The sequence below is a fragment of the Leuresthes tenuis genome, unplaced genomic scaffold (genome assembly GCF_036924035.1).
Source record: "Leuresthes tenuis unplaced genomic scaffold, fLeuTen1.0.hap1 SCAF_3, whole genome shotgun sequence".
Classification (NCBI taxonomy): Eukaryota; Metazoa; Chordata; class Actinopteri; order Atheriniformes; family Atherinopsidae; genus Leuresthes; species Leuresthes tenuis.
The window spans coordinates 3,028,505-3,041,500 of record NW_027325357.1 but is presented as its reverse complement, the minus strand read 5'-3'; the positions used below and the strand labels follow the sequence as shown (position 1 = coordinate 3,041,500).

The following is a 12,996-nucleotide window of genomic DNA, read 5'->3' as shown; positions in this document are numbered from 1 at the left end:
CCAGCTGCTGGAGCTTTGGGAGAGGACTCCTGGGTCTTCTTTGTTGTATTTGAAACGTTTTCAGGTGGTGAAACATCTGGACTGCAGGCAGCCGGACTCTTCTCCTACGAAGTCGTGCCGTTGGAAAAAAACACAACATACCATCAGAGATGCTTTGAACTGGGCAGATCTTGGTTTAAGAGATTTGCAAATCACTGCACTGTGCTGCTATTTAAATTTTACACACGTTATTACACACAGTCACACACAAGTCTCACAGTCTTAGCAGCATTAAAGTCAAACATCACACTTCAGAGTAAATAGATTTGTATTAAAATGGGCCGATAATTTCAGTTCACGTGACAGTAAAAAGTAAATTACGCAGCATATGCTGTATCTTAACATTTTTTGGTACAAATTAATCTAAAATAAGGAGTGTTTCTGTCAACACAAACAGGTGAAGCAACAGATGTGCGTTCCTCTGTCTGAGGTGGAGACTGGAATGTAAATTTAAAACCGTAAATGGGGAGTTGGCGTCCTCGTGTGGACGCTCTTCACCTGCTGTGATACTTTCCACGGTCCCTGAACGCAGCACTGGCGTTTCCCCTTTAAGTGTGGATGAAAAGATGTTGTGTAATCTGGGTGAAAGAGGAGGAGGAGGAGGAGAAGCGGACTGAATGGAGGACAGCCGGCGGTGACAGATCGAAGGGGACCCGGACAGGTACGGTGCAGCGCGTGGACAGGTGCCTATTAAGGTGTTATACCAGCAGGTTCACGTGAGCGCGTGTCCTCAGAGCCTGGTTGTGTTCCTCAGACTGTTCTCTTATGTAATATACGTTTTTCATGGCATTAACGCGTTTTAGATGCGACGCTTCCAACTTGTTAAAACGCCACTGATGAAATATTAACGCCGGAGACTGAAATGTGATATTTTTTACTCGCTCCCATGTTAAACCCTCAGTGGAAAATGTAAATTATCTCCTGCCATTAACAGGAAACCTGGCTCAAAGCGAAGTTCCGTTTTATCATCTGTTTTACTCTCACTCCACTTTTATGCTCAGAATTTGATTATTTCGTGCCGCTTTATTAGATTTTAGCACCTCAAGTCCTGGTAAGTTTATTATCTTTAAGTTTGATTTGAATTAACTCAACATGACCTGCTTTCTGGGGCTTTCAGCTTTCTACTTTTTTCTACTTCAGCAGATGGAAATGTCAGAGAGATCAGTCACTGTCTGTTTATTGTTTGTGTTGTTATGAATTTTTAATCATATTCTTGTAATTGAAGATGTTTTCAGGCAGTTGTATTACTCAGAGTAAAGTGTCCTAACTTGAAGGAAGGAAACAAGAAACTAACTACCAGGAAATAGTTGCAGAAATGTACTAAAACATGATCAAACATGGACATAAATCCAGAATCTGAGGCAGAAACAGAGTTTTTATCAGTTCTGAGCAGCTTTAAAGTGAATATCTGGTCTGAGCTCCTTTATTCTCCAACTCAGCCTGAACCCTCTGAGACAAGCTTTCTGTCATTTCTTTAAGGAGTCTTCAGGAATAGTTCTCCAGGCTTCTTGAAGGACATCCCAAAGCTCTTCTTTGGATGTGGGCTGCCTTTTGTTCCGTTCTCTGTCAGATGATCCCACACTGCTTCAATAATGTTGAGGTCCGGGCTCTGGGGAGGATTCATCCCTCCATAAGACCTGTTGCCACTGATTTTCAGTCCACTTCTTGTGTCATTTGGCACAGCTCAGCCTTTTCTCCCTGTTTCCCTTCCTTAAGAATGGCTTCTTGACAGCCACCCTTCCATGGAGCCCATTTCTGATGAGGCTTGGGCCAACAGTAGATGGATCAGCTGAAGGTCCAGATGCATCTCTCAGGTCCTGTCAGGTCACAGCTGGATTTTTTCCTCTTTCTTAAGGACATCACTTTCAGATCCTGTTCATCTGCTGTAGATAGTTTTTTAGGCCTGACACTTCTTCTTTTGTCCTCCACTTGTCCAGTTTCCTCAAATGTTTTAAGGACACACTGCACACCATGCTGATATATGCCAAGTTTTCAGCTAATAGCTCTTTGGGAATCACCTTGTTGCTGCAGAAATCCTATTTTCTGTCTGTCAAACTGTGTTTTCTTTGCTGTTTTTCATAGATGCAACTAAAGAAATGGGAACAAATGATGTGTCTTTGTGACAGGCTGCTAGTAACAAACTCTGATACCAATCATTGTTTGTCGCTGGCTCTAAAATGTTTTCCTATAATTTAACTCAGCGGCAGCTTTTCTTTTGACATCTGTGCCTTTCAACTCCAGCCCTTTGGTGTGATATTAAAACGTCACGCACGTGAGGATAACTGATGACGCCACCATAACATTAGCATTAGCATTAGCATTAACGGTTAACTCTGCGAAGTTTCTCTTTTGATAAGATAAGACACCAAACTTTTTTCATGATTTTCTTTTGGTCTAAAAAACTGCGATGAACTGCATTTACTCCTGTTTTGTTATTAAAAAGAACATGAATAAGTTAGAAAGGTGAATTCTCCTGTCTTTTAAGGGAGTCTGCAGTGATGGAGCTCAGTGTGGCTAAAACCGTGATGCTAACCGGAGGGATTCTGGTTGTGCCCGTGCTCGCCTTCATCACCTCCTTCCTGTTCTGGCCTGGCGTGCTCCTCAAGGCATACAACTGGTGAGAGTAAATTAAAATGAACTGTACACTCACAGGAAAAGAACACACTGGTTTGGTTTTATTTGTATTTAACTTTTATCCACCAGTATTTTTCCTCTCTGAGAGCCCAAAGCATGAGTAGCAACAGAGATACATTTTTCATCTGAAAAATTGCTCTTTGATAGCGATTTTATACCCATTAAACTCCAAAAGGAGAACAAATACAGTGTTGTATGAGCTTCACACACTTCACAGCCGCATTATGTGGGTGTGTTACGTGATTTTGGTCGGACTAACATGTTCACATGCGTTTTAAAAGACTGACACAATAAGTCATTTATTTTTTCTGGTGTCATGTACTCATGCTTGATGTCTCCTGAAGTAAAACGGTTGCAGTAATTACCGTAAATGCAGTTAAACTATTGAGAGTGAGTAAGATGTTAAAGATAGTTTAAAGCTGGTGCCATTCAGCATCGGTACGTCGGGGGAAAGGACCCAAACGTGCTAGCAGCACGGTGCTGAAACTAAAACTTTATCAGAAGCAGAAACCAGAGATGCTGCCAAGTTCCGAACAGCAAGGAACCAAAGTGAAAAAAAAACAGGAAACACAGCCCAGGAGAAAACAATGACCTAACAGACCGACTGACAGAGGTTAGCAGTGATCTGGCACCAGCAAAGGGAAATCTGGAGAATATATTTACTGAGCGAGGGGATGAAACCAGGGAGCAGGTGAAGAGATCAGCAACTGAAAACCAGGTGGGATACAGAAAGTGAACTAACTCTTAGAAATAAAAGAGCGAGTCGTAAACAGACATCAAAAAGGAAACTACATGACAAAAACTGTTTGATTTGCTGCCCAATCTGTGTTGATGCTTTAACATGAAAATACCTCGACTCTTAAAGGCTGAATGATGCCACTTTAACGGAAAGATGAAGAAATTACAGCTAAGTTGTGTCTTTTGTGAAAGAGCAGCACTGTGAACGTCCCCCCTGGACTTTGACTACAGTGTTGAGTAACTCGGCTGTTTGTGGGATTATTGCTGCTGCTCGACGTTCACACACACACACAGCAACTCAGCGCCGTTTGTGGTGTAGTTTTTTATTTTTTTCAGCAGCTTTACGGCTTGAATATTATGTCAAACTGAACTTAAGTTGAATGAAACAGTTTAATAGCAGCTGTGTTGAAGACAAACTAACGTTCCCTCGGCTCTAACTGTACAACTTTTTTCAGTCACACCCTTTATGATCATGTCAGTGACACAAAGTGCACATAAAGGGTCATTTTAATATAATTCAAGCATGTTTTATGGTTCCCCATTGTCTTTAAAGTTTAGTCATTTGCGTCAGATTTCTAAATATCTACTAATCGAAGGATTTTCAAGGTTAAAGCTGTTTCCTGTCAGCCCAGCCACAAGTCAAGAGGGTTGAAAAAGCGTTCTCTGGAGCGGCTGGTGGACATTTAGTAGACACAAGACACAAAGGGCAGCTTTGCTATGACCACAAAACACAAAAGAGTGCAAATACAGCACCAGACACAGATTAAAAAAGTTAAATTAAGTGTAATATGAATAGTTTAAACAGTTTTAAAATTCATCCACACGCCCCCCTGCAGCACAGTTTATTCACTCCGTGCTCTGTGACAGTCGGCTAACTTCACACAGAGTTTGCTGCTGATAGTTTTCTGCCACATGGCAGGATATTTATCAGATTTTGACAACGTGAACGACGACTTTGAGTAAGATGGACGTTCTTAACGGAAGGAATGAGCTGTGCTGCAGGGGGGCGTGTGGATGAAGTGGTCCCAGTAGAGTGCCTGTGTAGAAATCCCTCCGTTCCCTCCGTGAGTCGGGGTAAGCTAGCCCCTATAACCAGTAATGCTGTCATCACTCAGCTGACTCTGCAACGCCTGCTTGATGTATGTAAGCACACTCTGATGCGTGGCTCCATTCTGGCATTTATGAATTACCAAAGCGGAACTGCAGCAGGTTCACGAGGACGTCTGAACCCTGCAGCAAAGCAAGGAAGAAGCAGTTTTTACCAAATCCGTCCGTTACCTCGCCTCCTTTCTCCTCGTGACTCCTGTTTACGGCACAAAGACGCAAACTGACGATTTACATTGATGAATTGAGGTTTTAAGGCGTGAAACAGCCCTCAAGATGTTTTGCTGAGACTGATTGCTGAGGAGAGGACATGGAAGGGGGGGGGATGTCAGGAAAACAGGGGAACAGGGAGAAAAAGGAGGCGCAGACATGACCGAACATGACACTTTTTCAAAACAGAGCTTTTTTTATAAGACCCGAATTTTTAAATCTGATCTTATTTGTTTCGGCTTTTCTCCACTAACACGATTTTATGCCACGTTTGAGTTTCTAAAGACTTCTTTCTTGTGCTGTTTCCTTGTATCACTCCCCATAAAGACCCTTTTTGATATCCAGAAATATTCAGCTGCAAATTTCATATAATGAGCCGCCTCTGGGAAATTTCTCTGATGTTACACACTCCTCACGCAACTATAATCAGGCTTTGTGCTTTGTGTGGGACATAACAGGTTTAACTGTGCAGCTTCAGCTCAGGCTGCAGCGTTGTTTCATACAGGTTATTAAACTTTATGACGTGATAAATGCAAATAAAACTCCTGCTCTGACGCTCCTCAGGTACTGGCGTCGCAGGCTGGGACTGGTGGTCCGCTACTCTCAAAGCGGAAGTTACCGCTTCTGTTACTCCACCCATGGAAAGCCGGGCGGTGCGACGCCGTCGCTGCTGATGCTGCACGGCTTCTCTGCCACCAAGGACATGTGGCTGCCTGTCGTCAACGTACTGTAACACACAGAAATAACAGTTTTTATCACACACACTCAATGACAAAGATAGCAGTGAGAAAAGATGGAGAGTGGGAGGAAAGGAACATAAAGTGGAGGCTGCAGCTCCCAAAATCCAGCCTTTTGCACGGGATTATGGGAGAAAAAGTATAAAAGTATTCAGGCAGTATGGGGACGGTTTGATGTTGAGTTTGTTCTGTCACTTTTGTGTTAACTGAGGAACTTTCAAACAAACTTTCAAGCTTCCTGAGCAGAAAGAAAGCGTTTCTACTGAATATGTCAAACTCAAACCCTGCGCTGCATGGCCTGAGTCTTGGGTGTGCTTGTTTTCTCCTTCAGTTCCTCCCCAGAGACCTGCATGTGGTGTGTGTGGACATGCCGGGACACGAAGGGACGACTCGCACCGGCGCCGAGGATTACAGCATCCAGGGTCAGGTCAGCCGAATCCGCCAGGTGGGTACAAACCTGAATCCATGAACCACCTCAGCTGACTCCTTTCTATGTGGAGGAGCAGCGGCTCTACTCTGAGCTCCCTCCGGAGAGTGAAGCTCCTCCCCCCGGATGGTGAAGCTCCTCCCCCATACGGTGAAGCTCCTCCCTCCAGATGGTGGAGCTCCTCCCCCCGGATAGTGAAGCTCCTCCCTTCAAATGGTGGAGCTCCTCCCCCACATGGTGGAGCTCCTCCCTCCAAATGGTGGAGCTCCTCCCCCCGGAGTGTGAAGCTCCTCCCTCCAGATGGTGGAGCTCCTCCCCCACATGGTGAAGCTCCTCCCTCCAAATGGTGGAGCTCCTCGCCCCGGATTGTGAAGCTCCTCCCTCCAGATGGTGAAGCTCCTCCCTTCAAATGGTGGAGCTCCTCCCCCCGGAGTGTGAAGCTCCTCCCTCCAGATGGTGAAGCTCCTCCCTTCAAATGGTGGAGCTCCTCCCCCCGGAGTGTGAAGCTCCTCCCTCCAGATGGTGAAGCTCCTCCCTTCAAATGGTGGAGCTCCTCCCCCCGGAGTGTGAAGCTCCTCCCTCCAGATGGTGGAGCTCTTCCCCCACATGGTGAAGCTCCTCCCTCCAAATGGTGGAGCTCCTCGCCCCGGATTGTGAAGCTCCTCCCTCCAGATGGTGAAGCTCCTCCCTTCAAATGGTGGAGCTCCTCCCCCCGGAGTGTGAAGCTCCTCCCTCCAGATGGTGGAGCTCCTCCCCCACATGGTGGAGCTCCTCGCCCCGGATTGTGAAGCTCCTCCCTCCAGATGGTGAAGCTCCACCCTCCAGATGGTGAAGCTCCTCCCTCCACATGGTGAAGCTCCTCCCTCCAAATGGTGGAGCTCCTCGCCCCGGATTGTGAAGCTCCTCCCTCCAGATGGTGAAGCTCCTCCCTTCAAATGGTGGAGCTCCTCCCCCCGGAGTGTGAAGCTCCTCCCTCCAGATGGTGGAGCTCCTCCCCCACATGGTGGAGCTCCTCGCCCCGGATTGTGAAGCTCCTCCCTCCAGATGGTGAAGCTCCACCCTCCAGATGGTGGAGCTCCTCCCCCGGATGGTGGAGCTCCTGGAACAGCCACCTCCTCCAGCTCTTCTGGGGTGGTGGGGGGGGGCACCAAGTTGTTTCCAAGCCAACCGAGAGCTATAAGCTCTCCCTAACTGAGCGAAACGACCCAGAAGAACGCTTCAAATTCTCTAAATACTGCAGAAAGGAGCTCCAATGCTTCCTTAATCATTTCCTTTAGGAAACACCGGAAAAAGGAGATAATTCTGTCCCACAATTCCTTACAGCCGCAGCTTTTATAGCGATTATTTTCATCCAGTCGTTCTAACTGTGATGCATAGATTTTTCACTTTTTATTGATTTTTCTGTTCTTTTTCAGGGTCCAACTTTGATAATAAAGTAGTATTTCGTATTATCTCTGATATGATATTTATGTGTTACACAACTTTAATGTAAATACAAGATAAGACTGCAGTGGACAAAGTGTCTCATGCACTTTTTGGAAGATACCTATCGAACAGGTGGTGACTTGCTTTAAATGTTCTGCTGGCATCATAAAAATGAGTGTTTTCGTGGTCTTGGCGTTCTGTTTTTATTCCCACGCCACGCAGCATCGCCTCGTCTTTTATGGATGTTGTTTGTGGAAAAGGATTTAAGCTGCAGAGCAAAAGAGGAAACGGTTTTCTGTGTGTGCAGTTTGTTCAGAGCATCGGTTTGGATAAAAGGCCCTTCCACCTGGTCGGCACTTCGATGGGAGGAAACGTGGCGGGCGTCTATGCTGCCCGGTACCCCGCTGACCTGTCCAGCCTCACCTTGGTGTGCCCAGCAGGTAACTCATCACACGTCCGCTCTGCGGGATGTTTGATGAAGCCGAGGCCTGACGGATGCTCCTCCTCCCTGTCCCGCAGGTTTGGTTTATCCCACAGAGTCAAAGTTCATCAGCCGTCTGAGGGAGCTGGAGGAGAAAAGTGATCAGCAGGAGTCGATCCCGCTCATCCCCAGCACCCCCCAGGAGCTGGACGACATGCTGAGACTCTGCTGTTACACCCCCCCCGACCTCCCCCGACAGGTACAGGACTGGGTCTGCGGAGGTACCAACACACAGCTGCTGTTTCTGATCAGGTTTTCTGTCTGTTGGCAGGTGCTGCGCGGTCTCCTTGACAACAGGATCCCCAACAATGATTTCTACAAAGAAGGTCAGTCTGCTCCTCATCATCAACCCTCTTCTTCTCCTCGTCCTACAGCTCTTTAACCGGGGGCTCACACCAAAAGCGCCATGAGCAGCCAGCTGCCATTCATTTTCAATGTAAGCTGGCGTCGATGAGCGGCCGGCGTTGTGAGCTTCAAGAGTTGAGAAAGGCTCAAATTTATGCAAATGAGCAGTGACGCGACGCGATGACAGCCAATTAGGGCCGATCTGGATTCCGAAGGCGGAAAAAAGGCGGAAAAAAAGCGGAAAACGGCAGAGTGCAAACACAAAGAAACACAAAGAAGGCCCAGAGTACGATCCATGGTGAAAGAGGGATATATTATATATATCTGCTAGTTGCTATACATATAAGCCCCGCCCCTTTGGCCGCTTCCGGCGGCAGAAGAAGTAGAAGCAGCGGGTTGTGAGCCCCCGGTTAGTGATCCTCTTACATCCCTGTTTTAAAATGCCATGAGTTTATTATACTAAACTAACTATTTAGGCCACATTAGGGAAGAAATGCTGAGTTCATTTTACCTTAAAGTTCCAGTGTGGAAAAATAAATCTGAAAGGTTTCTTTTGCTTTTGGATTTTAAGAATTAACTCAAATTGTTGAGAATAAACTTGACCCTTTAGTTAAAAACAATTCAGTTTATTTATAAAGCGCCAAATCAGAACAAATGTCATCTCGAGGCACCTCAAAGATTCAGTCCAGTTCAAACCAATTAGTGTTAATTTCACTGTAATCCAAGAATAATCCAATTCATTCAATTCCAAATGAGTCCAATTCAAACAGAAACAATTCAAACAGTTTCTTAGATCAGGAAACCAACAGATTGCATTGAAACTTCTCTCTGATCCAATCCCCCGTCCTGAGCTGCACGAGGCGACTGTGGAGAGAAAAAAACTGCCTTTTAACAGGAAGAAACCTCCATCAGAACCAGAACCAGGAAGGGTCCATCTGCCTGGACCAGCTGGGGCTGAGAGGACAGGAAAGAGGGGACAACAAGCAGCGTAACACCAGGCCAGAGATACCTGCTGAGAGAGAGAAACACAAGTTAATGACAGCAATGATGTCATATGTACATGGAGGGAGGAGAGGTGCATCATGGGAGCTCCCCCAGCAGGCTGGGCCTATAGCAGCAGAACTATGGGATGTTTCAGGCTCACCTGAGCCATCCCTAACTATAAGCTTTATCAGAAAGGAAAGTTTCAGCCTGATCTTAAAGGTAGAGAGGGTGTCTGCTTCCTGAAGCCAAACTGGCAGCTGGTTCCACAGAGAGGGGCCTGATAACTGAAGGCTCTGCCTCCCATTCTGCTTTTAGGGGCCTGATAACTGAAGGCTCTGCCTCCCATTCTGCTTTTAGGGGCCTGATAACTGAAGGCTCTGCCTCCCATTCTGCTTTTAGGGGCCTGATAACTGAAGGCTCTGCCTCCCATTCTGCTTTTAGGGGCCTGATAACTGAAGGCTCTGCCTCCCATTCTGCTTTTAGGGGCCTGATAACTGAAGGCTCTGCCTCCCATTCTGCTTTTAGGGGCCTGATAACTGAAGGCTCTGCCTCCCGTTCTGCTTTTAGGGGCCTGATAACTGAAGGCTCTGCCTCCCATTCTGCTTTTAGGGGCCTGATAACTGAAGGCTCTGCCTCCCATTCTGCTTTTAGGGGCCTGATAACTGAAGGCTCTGCCTCCCATTCTGCTTTTAGAAACTCTGGGAACCACAAGGAAACCTGCAGCCTGAGAGCAAAGTGCTCTGTTGGGGAAATATCCAACTGTGAGATCTTTAAGATGTGATGGAGCTCGGTCATTAAGAGCTTTATATGTGAGGAGAAGAATCTTAAATTCTGAAGTTAAATCAAACTGCCTTCAGATGACAAGGACAAAACGACTTCAGAATCATTTTCTGTGATGAGTTTGAGGAAATCAGACATCAGAGTTGACTTCATTCATGACTTTCCAGCTTTATTTGTTCACTGTAAAATCAAAAGGAACTTCCTCCTGTGGGCCACACGCCGTCTAACGTCGGGTTTCCTGCTCTGCTCAGTTTTTTATCTTTTATCTTGTTGTTCTTTACAGATTCTGTGTTTTTATTAAACATTTAGTGTCCTGTTTGTCTCACTCAGACTGTGCACAGAGAGTTTTCTTTCTACTCCTTGTGTTTTTATTCGAACCTCCTGCATGTGAGGACGTGTTTTTATGTAAATGTGCTGCAGTCTGACTCAGGATTAAGATTATAAAATAATCATCCGAGCTTCTTAACTATGTATTTTAGTATATCGTTTATATTTGGTGAAGGAAAGTGTCTGTTGGATGTTAGAAAACGTTGGTGACGGGACTGTTGTCGTACTGGGTGTCATGGAAACGTAACTTGAACTCATCGTGTGGTTCAGGTAACTCGCTCAGGTGGTCAGTCTGTGACAGGCGACGTGTTTTTAACCTCCTTTAGATTCTGTGCTGACAGATATCGGGAAATTTGGGCCTTTCCTTTTTTGTTTTGCCTCCTTTTATGAGTGAATATTTATGCTTGTGTGTATTTAAGTAATTAATTAACCACTTCCTGCTCCACTTTAAGGGATAAACTCCACCCACAGAAGAAGAAAAGAGGTTCCCAGCAGATGTGCTGCAGTTGTAGCGTTTGCTCTGTGCTCAGTTGATTTAACGGTGGTGTGTTTGTGTGTAGTGTTCATGGAGATTGTCGGGGAGAAGTCTCGTCATTCGCTGCAGGAACACCTGCATCTGATCACAGCGCCCCTGCAGGTCGTCTGGGGGAAGGAAGACCAGGTGAGCAAACACCAGCTGCAGCGATCGTCATTAAAAAACAGCCCCGACATCAACATTTACTCAAAGAATCATCCAACAAGTCTGCATATTCTCCGGCTTCAAGAAGAATGAATGAATGAACGTGTGCTATAGCTCTGTTAGCTCATAGCTCTGTTAGCTCAGAGCTGCTGTTATGTGGCTACTTGCAGCTATAGGAGAGCTAACGGAGGGATTTCTACACAGGCACTCTACTGGGACCACTTCATCCACACGCCCCCCTGCAGCACAGCTTATTCACTCCGTGCTCTGTGACAGTCGGCTAACTTCACACAGAGTTTGCTGCTGATAGTTTTGTGCAACATGGCAGGATATTTATCAGATTTTGACGACTTTGAGTAAGATGGACGTTCTTACCGGAGTGAATAAACTGTGCTGCAGGGGGGCGTGTGGATGAAGTGGTCCCAGTAGAGTGCCTGTGTAGAAATCCCTCCGTTAGCTCTCCTTTAGCTGCAAGTAGCCACATAACAGCAGCTATGAGCTAACAGCAGCTCTGAGCTAACAGAGCTATAGCACACGTTCATTCATTCATTCTTCTTAAAGTATTGGTGAAATAAAGACAGATAATGCCTTATTTAGAGGCTGCATCCTCTAAGCCCCGTTCACTCCGTTATATGGATCTCCAGTTATCTAAATATCTTCCGAAGGACGCCGACTTTCACCAAACTGTTCTCAGTGAGTAGATGAACGTATTTCATGCCAGAAATAAGGTCCAGGTTTAAAAATACCGGACTTCCCCTTTAAGTTGAGGTTCATACAGCATCCTGACTTTTTTTGGAGTTGAAGTTGTAGTTTTCCAGTCGTAAAGCAAAAATTTTGAGCTGTTGGTGGAACCAGAGACAGTTTAATCAGTCAACAACGTTTTAACTTGTCATTAAAGAGTGTAAATGCACCAAATTTTATGCCAAACCATAAAGAGATCCAGTTTGAATCTCTGTCAGGAATTTTTGTGGAAAAGTTTAATCCATCAGAGAGTTGAGAGAGTTTAAGTTTCCGAGTGTCCGACTCTGCTGCTCACACACCCGTCTGCCCTGTCAGGTGCTGGATGTTTCGGGCGCCGCGGCGATCCAGGCGGCACTGCCTCACTGCCAGATGGAGGTGTTGGACGACTGCGGTCACTCTGTGGCGTTGGAGAGGCCCAGGAAAATTGCTAAACTCATGGTGGACTTCCTGTCTGAGCAGAAAGACGGTGATGCAAACACAAAGAAACTGTCCTGAAGAACAACCTGCTTTGCGTGAATGTTGGGTGGGGGGAGAATGATTTAAACCACGGAGGAAATGAAGCCGGTGTTGATGCTAATTTATAGTTTGATAAAAGATTTCTCTATGGCTGTGTGTGTGAAAGTTTTACAAACGCACAAATGTACAACAACTGTAAGATGGTCCTGAATCTTTTATGTGTTTGACTCATCTCTGTTATAAATGTTAACATAATATATCAAATCATTCCATGTGAAGGACTTTAAAAAGTCCTCTTTCAGAAAACTGTTTCAGTTTGCTGTTGTTTTCAGTGGCTGTTTGTGAATGTGAGTAAAGTCTCCTCCTGTGAACCAGCTGCACATTTAACCTCTAACAAACACTGAAAACTAGAATGAAATGGTTACTGTAGATCAATCACGAGGATTTCTATCCTGTATGTTTGTTTATAAACTGAAGATGGGTTTGATAAGTGACTCTATAATTTTAGCTCTTGTTTAAACATTCCTTATGGACTGCTGAATTAAAACTGATTAAGTTGAGAGAAATCTTGCTTTGATTGATTGAAACTTTTGTGTATTTGTGTCTTGTAATATAAAACATGACCACTAGGGGGCGACACATCGTGTAGATTATCAGTAATCAAAGAGCATATATTCCTATCGTGATGCTCCACTCTATACGCCAATCCACTCCCACCTGTTTTGCAGTTTAACAGGTTGTGAGAAGATTTAACAGAGGCACAATCAGTAAACGACTTCAAATAAATACATTCCAGTCTAATTCATCATAATTCTGTAATTGTATCATAAATGTTCCACTTTATTTAAGGAATGAAAGACATTTCATTCACTGAATTCTATGCTACTTT

General features: G+C 45.2%; 2 protein-coding genes across 4 annotated transcripts in view; one reads left to right on the top strand and one right to left on the bottom strand.

Moving 5' to 3' along the window:
• LOC140302914 (uncharacterized) overlaps window positions 1-12,996 on the bottom strand; it is a 163,421-nt gene that overhangs the window by 89,696 nt on the left and 60,729 nt on the right. The window lies entirely within an intron of this gene.
• LOC140302916 (monoacylglycerol lipase abhd6-A-like) lies at window positions 592-12,693 on the top strand. 3 transcript variants are annotated; one of them, XM_072381449.1, is made up of 9 exons: window positions 592-722; window positions 2,525-2,656; window positions 5,290-5,449; window positions 5,794-5,907; window positions 7,622-7,754; window positions 7,834-7,994; window positions 8,067-8,121; window positions 10,792-10,892; window positions 11,967-12,693. In XM_072381449.1, exons 1-9 carry the CDS (start codon window positions 598-600, stop codon window positions 12,144-12,146), a joined length of 1,161 nt encoding a protein of 386 aa, XP_072237550.1. In that variant the 5' UTR covers window positions 592-597; the 3' UTR covers window positions 12,147-12,693. The 3 variants fall into 3 exon arrangements, with proteins under 3 accessions (XP_072237550.1, XP_072237551.1, XP_072237552.1); XM_072381450.1 differs by having other exon boundaries at window positions 637-701; window positions 2,527-2,656; XM_072381451.1 differs by lacking the exon at window positions 592-722 and adding an exon at window positions 791-1,090.